This window comes from Scophthalmus maximus, chromosome 2, assembly GCF_022379125.1.
Source record: "Scophthalmus maximus strain ysfricsl-2021 chromosome 2, ASM2237912v1, whole genome shotgun sequence".
Taxonomy (NCBI): domain Eukaryota; kingdom Metazoa; phylum Chordata; class Actinopteri; order Pleuronectiformes; family Scophthalmidae; genus Scophthalmus; species Scophthalmus maximus.
In genome coordinates, this window is record NC_061516.1 from 30,232,612 (window position 1) to 30,240,802 (window position 8,191).

The 8,191-nt window shown below is 41.2% G+C and overlaps 1 protein-coding gene across 1 annotated transcript; it reads right to left on the bottom strand.

Annotated features, from left to right (window-relative positions):
* Nucleotides 1-5,003: 5,003 nt before the first annotated feature.
* Nucleotides 5,004-7,725, bottom strand: LOC118300014 (DNA damage-inducible transcript 4-like protein). Its single transcript, XM_035624063.2, has 3 exons — nt 7,568-7,725; nt 7,272-7,414; nt 5,004-6,777 (listed from the first exon to the last, which is right to left on the bottom strand). The coding sequence occupies exons 2-3, from the start codon at nt 7,360-7,362 to the stop codon at nt 6,290-6,292; spliced, it is 579 nt and encodes a 192-aa protein (XP_035479956.1). The 5' UTR covers nt 7,363-7,414; nt 7,568-7,725; the 3' UTR covers nt 5,004-6,289.
* Nucleotides 7,726-8,191: the final 466 nt, after the last annotated feature.

Sequence of the window (8,191 nt, forward strand, 5' to 3'; positions counted from 1 at the left end):
AAACCATTTTCCACAAGATGAGCCAAGTGACAAAAAAAGAGGTTTGATTATAGCCACACAAATAAGTAGAGTCTCTAACTCCATTTGGCAGAACATCTGAATCTGGAGTAGAATGCAAATCTATTATGAATCAGAAAATGCAGGCAATAGAGTACAGGGGATTTAACCTTGGCCAGATTTGATTTAAAGAAAGGAAGCTTTCGAATGTTAATCAGGTGAATACTGATGTGGAATAAATATAAAGATACTGTGTTAAATGAATGATAATGAAGAGTGAAGTGAGAGAGGGGTTCGGAGCCACTTCACCACTCCCACACACTCTCATGCAAAAATGATACGAGCAGCAACAATTCTTTATAAGTATCATTTGTATATTCTCTTGACGATTTTAGAATGGAAAAGACCATTCTCATTAGCTGTTTCAAGTAAAATTGAGAAATTAGCTTTGCAAGTTGTTAATTTTCAAAATAAAACTAAATATAGTTTCAAGCTACAATGTTCTTTTTGTACCCTGCTTGTATTCAAACAGGGAGATGTTGTTATCCTTCTATTTACGGGGAATGGCAGGAGAGCAACTGTTTTCATAGTTGCTTTTCAACATTTTACCGAAAAAAGTTCAATCAAGAAAAACACACGTTCAATGATATTAGAGCATTTCTTGTTCTACTTTTACAAGTCTCTGTGCAATCCAGAGGAAATTTAAAGGGACACAATGAGTATAACTGAAACCAGAAGTGAACTTTGACCATTCACAAGCGTCAAACTATCTGCTAAGTTCATGTTTACTTAGGGATTTGTCAGGCCATATACACTTGCCGCAATATTATATTCCTTTTCCATCATAAAAGCTTATTTGGGGTGAGCAGAGCTGTGCAATCTCTAATGAGGTATGAATTCATGGATTGCCTCTTGCCCACTTCACCAGTGCTTATTATAAAGAATCTTATCCAGAACATCTCTGCACCATATTCATGGTTTCCAGGTATGATTTCCAATGCAAGGTGACCATTGTCATGGGGGCGATTCCACCCGGGCAATGACCTATTCCCAGTATAAAAGGTTAAAAGGGAGACGGCACCCACTGGTCAGATGCCAGAGAAATCCATGTTTGAAGCCAGCAGTGCAGTAGTTATGGAGGATTTGTCTGCTCCAAACCTTCCAGGGGCGGCGCCCTACCAAGGTCAACACACCACCAGATAAACACTGTAGTGACAATTCAAATAACACTCATTCACGCAGATAGCAAACAGCATAGCAACATCTCAAAATATCAACATTTAAATTTAGGACTACACCGTTGTTTAACATGTGCATCATGTGTCTGTTAGGGATATTTCCTTTCACTTCAAAGCAACAGAACTGTGTTTTTTAAGTTCGCAACCACTTGCCTCTCAAAACTAATGGACCTTACTTAAGCTTATATAATCGGATCAGAAACAAGAAGTTCTCAACATTATATGCAAAACCAAAACTGGAAGGCAAAACATACTTGAGCCACTAAAATGGCAAAGGAAAGTAGAACACAATGTAATGAACAAAAAGAACTGCAATCCTCAGTATCTTGAGGTGTCTGTGACCCCATGCAGCAATCACATTTATATCACATGCTCACAAACTGCTTGTAACTGTATTTAGATGACTGGTGGCCTTTCAAATATCAGGTTGTTCAGCAGCTCATAAAGCAACACATGAAGTGTTGAAGTGACTTTTATTGACACTTGCACATGAAGGAAAGAACCAGAAAAATGATTTCAATCAGTTCTGTATGAATTATTCATGATTTCTGTTGATGCCTTGTCAGAGATGTGTAAAGTGGTTTTAGGGCTCATTTTTGTGTCGTTGATTTGGACTGTATTATATTGAAACGTGTTTCTTGATATTTTGGTCCTGTACCTGGACATACTGCATGGAAACGAGGTGGAGGAAATATCACAGCAGAAACTGTCAACACTGGTATTATTCATCTCAACAATAACATGCCTATTTTAAGTAGCATTTCCTGCAGGGCTGTTACTTTGCATTGCATTACATCATACAGGCACCTCTATTTTTATGATCATCTGTTTAACCAAATGACATGGACCAAGTGTAGTTGGTTTTACATGAGACTTGTGTTGCTTTAGAATAATCTTTTTTCAAAGCACTTAAAGTTGATGAGTAAAATATATTTACCCTGTTCACAACCTTTATGTAGTGCGTCAGCATGCTAACATGTTAAAAATGAGCAACAAAAATATATACACTTAGATTAAGTGCTACAAAATCTTAACAACTTCCTTGTGTTGCTATGCTGGATTAAATCTGATACCTGATGACGGCTTGGACAGACTACGGGCCCTCCTCCTCCGCCTGTCCTGCAACATTGCCCTCAGCACTCGGGCGTCAAAGTGCTGCTCGGCAAGGCAAAGTGGAATTCAAATTCCACTCACCAACATTGCACGTCGCCAGCTCCAGTGGCACTAAAAAGGGGAATGGAAGATTTGAATTTCAATACGCAGAAACCATGTGATACAACGTCAGTAGAGAGCAAAGCACAAGCTCATGTTTACCAACCGGAGTGGAAATGTCCTTCTCTGTCAGGTCAGTGTTTTGATTTGTTAGTGGCTCACGACCACTGACCATCATGAAAATGTCATTAGGACACATTCAGTCAGTCTGTCATATTTCAAATAAACCTGCTCAGGTAAAAATGAGGCCTTTTGAAAAGGTTGCTCCATCAGCTAAAATGTTATACTTTTGGTTTTGGCATTACAGTTTCACAGGACAGCTGGCATAGAATTAGACTGTACCAAAGTCAGTCCCTGGTTAACTACTCAGTGCCATCGGGAGTAGTGAATAATTAAACAAGGATTTGTCACTATAGCCACTAAAATTTTCTATATACATACATTTAAATAGAAATTAAAAAGATAGTTACAAAAATACAGCCAAGTCTGATAAGTCTGACTTTGGTGAATGAACAAAAAGAAGAGAAGATAATGCAGAGCAAAAAACATTATACAATCTATGTTGTTTACGTAGATTATGCACAAAAACACAAGCGAGAGATAAACATGTCTTGATCATAAGATGAACCCATGAATCCCCATGTGACATGTGGTCACCCTTTAGCCAAGTTTATCAGATATCAGCCTTCCAAGAAAGAGGCCGTTCTGTCCGTCAGGAAGGAAACTCGAAATGATGCCCAGCTCATCTCTCAGGAGCAAACAGCCTTATCCAGTGACTGGGATGCCCCCATGGGAATGGGAAGGGGGACTCAAAACTGGTAAACATGTAAACATGTGTTTGTAGGCCATCAAGGCTAAACAGCATGTGCTGGCACTGGTCATGACTGATTGACCCTGCAGGTATGGCAGCAAAGGACCCATTTCACAATATGGCGCTGTCATTTCAAGCCCCACACCGTGAGATGAATCATGTTGACACTGAGGATCTCAAGTAGCAGCAGTAGATGCATGAGCTTCAGTGAATGAGCTGCCAAGCCAGTACAGTGCAGCTCAGAGTCTTTTGGCTGCAGCAGAGTGAAAAGGCCACCAGTACTTTTCCATTAAGGGTCGAGGCCTGTGTCCCTCAGTAGGACCATAAAGTTGGGACATAAGGCACAAACCAATGTTGTAAATGTCTCATGTGAAAGGGGCTCTTTGACGGAGATTCCCACAAAACATGTAATGCCATACAAAACATTTATGTTATTTTTTTTTGTTCAGTTTAGGTTTTTTTGTAAACCATGTGTTTATTTTACCATTCAGTTTGTAATTGTAATCCCTGTACAGATATTTTCTTACATATCATATTGTATAGGCAGTACGGGGGGAGAAATAAGGAAATGTTTGTTGGCAGATGCTTGTAAGCAATGCATTTTTTTCTCGAATAAAAATGTTCTTTAAAAAATGTACTGGTTTTTAAAAACAATAGTTTGACATTTTGGATGATACTATAGTTTGCTTTCTTGTCAAGAGTAAGATGAGAAGATTAATACCTCTCTCAGGTTACAATGCAAATGTGTATACAGTCATAAAGTTATAGTATCATAGGTTAGTTTAATTAAAACAATTTTTCTGAGGTACTTACAGTACATGATTCAGAGTATTTATGATTTAATTTAAAACACGCCAGATAAAGAATAATCATGGAAGAAAGAGTACATGGGTACTAGAGGGTAAAAATGATTCTTACACTGCCTTCAATATTTTTTCCTGAATAAATTATCAATTATATATTGGATTGTTAAATATTAGAAACTGTTGGATGTGTTCTGTGCAACATGTGTTCATGTTCAATAAAGTAAAAAGCACAATAGGGTAAAGCAGTGAGACTGCACAGATGGATGTTTAGTGTCGTATACATTTATGGGCTCAACAATGCAAACTTGTATTGCTGGCTCACAAGCGCAACAAGGCAAAGGGATCCGGCGCTGCCGCATAAAGTGTGACTCTGGGTAAATGATCACTGGAGCTTTGTCCCGTCACAATGACAGTGATGCATCTTGCACAAGATCATGTGCCTCTGTCGTTATTCCGTTGGAACCATATCAGCCTGTTCACTTGTTTGTGCAAGAATGACGCACTGTGTAACTGGTATACTTTCGGACAGTCGACATGACGGAGTTCACCAGTGTGTCAGTGGCCTACTTTCTTAAGCCTCTACCTTTTTAGTTACAAAGATGAGGGTGAATTGAGCACAAATGCCATTTCTACAAATGTCCCACACAAGTGTCAAAGTCTTTGATTCATCCGACTCATTAGTATGGTTCACGAACAGAGGCCCTGAAAAGATCACTATGGAGACGCCTCCATTTAAGAGAGAGGGAGAAATGTCACACAAACGCTGCAGGTTCTCACAAGCAGCCGATGTGCTTATATAAACAGCTACAGCAGTACAGAGGCGGCCACTTGGGTATAATCTTGACCACCCAAGAAAAATTAACTTTAGCAGCTGCAGTCAATGAACTTTGTTTTTTGCAAAGGCACCAAACCTCAAATAATCATTCCAGGAGCAGTAAATTAATCATTCATGATGGGGTTCTTACTTTATTTTCAGACACTATACAGGACACTGTAGACTGGTCGAGTGATTACCAATGTTTGGCAGTAACTGTTGAGATGTCATGGCAGTCAGGATGATGCATCACATTCTTCCTACAGATCTTGCTGAGGCTTTTGTCCTCTTCTAAAAAGAAAGAAAAAAAGGGTCTGTATTGTGTTGCCTTCCCACTGCAGCAGGCTTGGTAACAGCTTCAGAATATGTACACTAATGTTGTGTGGGTGCTGAACAAACAATCAAATGGCATACACAGAATCAAGTCTGTAAATATAATCTAGGGTTCAAATTTTTTATTGTCTAATAGACAAGACCTAATTTTCCTTCAACAAATGGCATCAAAAAAGTATGAAAAATTATGGAGAATTCACAAAAAAATTAAAAGACAAAAAAGCTGGACATTCAGTAATTTCTTTGCACATCCCAGTTAACAGATAACATAACAAATAATACACTTTTAAATTTTGCTGAACTGTCCTTTTAATAATCTATAACGTTTCTGCATTGAAAAAGGTGTTTGGGGGGAGGGTATAAAATTAAAAATGCAATAAAACAATTATACCAAACATGCACAAATATCTGTGATAGGCGTGAACAACGACAAAAAACAAAAGACATGACATGACATTTAAGGCATCCACATTACCTAAGTGCGAGAAGCCCACACCAAGACAGCAGCATCTTCACAAGACATTCAGTCTTAAAAACATCTGCAGCACAAGAGACAGCATTGTACAACTAGCTACATATGGCCCCAAATTTCAGTCTCCTATTCAAGCCTAAAGGTGCGTTTGCTGTCGCTGAACACATTCAATGCATCTGGAAACACTCAGATGCAACAACAAAGTGGCTAGTGTCTTTAACAAAAGTGTACCCAAAGTATGTCCCTCTCAAACATGTTGTGTGAACATAGTCCTACATTCATCTGCAAAATGTACAATTTAAAATTGTGTTTGAGTAACAAACGCTCTTACTAGAGGAAAAATCATCCAGGATATTACAATGTTGCTGATAAAAATGCACCTTTACAAACACCGAAGCCAAACGCAGAATCATCAGGCTCATTAACTGTATGCACAAGCTTTTAAACCACAAGTTCCAAACTGAACGGACTGGCTACTAACAGCTGAAACTGATTGTACAAAAACACTGTAGAAAACATGACACCGCTGGTAGTGTCATTTACATTTGGGCAGAAGTGCGTTTACCCACAGGAAACTCGACATTCCACACTAATCCCTCCCATAGTTCAGCACTCCTCTACCACGGTACCAGCCGAGGAGGAGTAAAGTTTCTTCTTGACGAGCCGGAAACCTGGACTCAGTTTAAGTACGCGCCTGAAAGTTGGGGCGAAGCAGGTTCCCATAAAGAGGTCCCGCAGGCTGGGCCAGGCGGTGCCGTCCTGCTTGAACACAAGAGTCAACTCAAACGTGGGCACCACGGTGGCATCGTACACAATGCGCTCCAGCCGCTTGCAGCCCTTGTCCAGCTCCAGGTGGACGTAGAGGACGCAGCCACGCAGGCCGCAGGGCTCGTCGGACGCCAGGCGCAGGACTTCGCGAGCTATTCGCCGCGTCAGCTTCTCTGGTACCAGCACAGAGGAGCAGTGCAGCGTTGTCTTCTTGGCGCGAGACAGGGAGTTTTCAAACATCTTGGCCAGCTGTTGACAGGTTCGGTCCTCGCCGACATCTGCGTTCCTCTGGGGCTCAGCCAAGCAGTGATCCCAGAAATCTAGTTCTGAGATGAAATGCAAGTTGTACATTTAGGAATCAGTGCCATAGTTCATTTGAATAAGAAAATACTACATAGGACAAAGGGGGGTGTACTGGCAAGTTTTTTTGACCAGTTTTAAACTGCAAAATGCAAAAGTGGTCTTGGTAGCAACAAACATCTGCTTTGGGTGGATGCGTGTGGATGTGTGTCAAACCTCTCGCATTAAAAAAAAACTCAACTCAAATGTACAAAACATTCAAACATGAAAAAACCCAATCCCAACGCAGGATCTGCAGAATCATAACAACAATAATAAGTCATTCAGCATCAACAGGCGCGGTGCAGACTTGTTGTTGTCCGCACTGAGCAGACGGGCTTCCAGGGATGACTTCATCCTGTCCCCGCCCCCCTCCACTGCTGCAGCCTTGCACCACACGGTGATAAACAAGCGCACCACTGGAAGTGTCCCCGAACTAGCGGGTTAGCTACACACACAGAAACGAGACAGTTCAACGCACCTTTCTCAATGCAGGCTTGGTCGTGTCGTCGGTCGAGCAAATCCGAAATACGTTCGCCGCTTTTGGTCTTCAACGTGCTTGTGGCAACCATGGTGGCGGTGTCGCGGTGCGGGAGCGCTTCCCTGGGGTCGGAGCGGCGCTACCTGGGGAGACGCGACGCAGCGGCTCGTCAGAGCTCCGCGACACACGTGTGGCCAATCACAGGGCGATTCAACGCGACACGAACACACAACTCCACTACTTCCGCCCTTCGTTTCTAGCTAACAGCCGTTCGCTCCCAACATTCAACTACTTACCTTGAATAATAATTCAGGGGGGGATTCTTTAGACGGTTTCTCATAAATAATTTCCTCGCGCAGTTTGTTCTCGTTTCGTGCCACACTCACTAAACAAACACACTGCAGCGGAGGAAAAGTTCAAAGGAATACTTATACCTTCCTCACGCTCAGCTGACCCGAGGGTTTGACCAATCGGTGCACGCCCCTCACCATGAGGCTCAGCTGTCCCCTGATTGGCCGCGGGACGTCGTTAAGATTAAATAGTTGACCAATGCTCGGGGGGGATATTTTGTGTTGCTACATGGAGCATGTTGACTGCAATCCGAGAAGTGTTATTGTGTGTTTATTATAATTTGTGAATATTCTACATAATAATACATAGAATAAAGAAGAATATAAGAAAAAGTTTAGCATTTTCTTTGGATGTTGTCAACTCTGCATTTTCCCTTCCTGACAGCTGTTCATCTGACTGTTGGAGTCAAGAGATTTGTGGTGTTTAACAATATACACACAATCAAGTTGACCAAAGAAAAACTAAGAATGTGGACAAATGCACAGGCCATATCAGCTTTACCCATCTTTTTATCGTATAAAAAAAATCTAAACGATTGTATCATCAAGTCTTAATCCCTGTGGCCATTA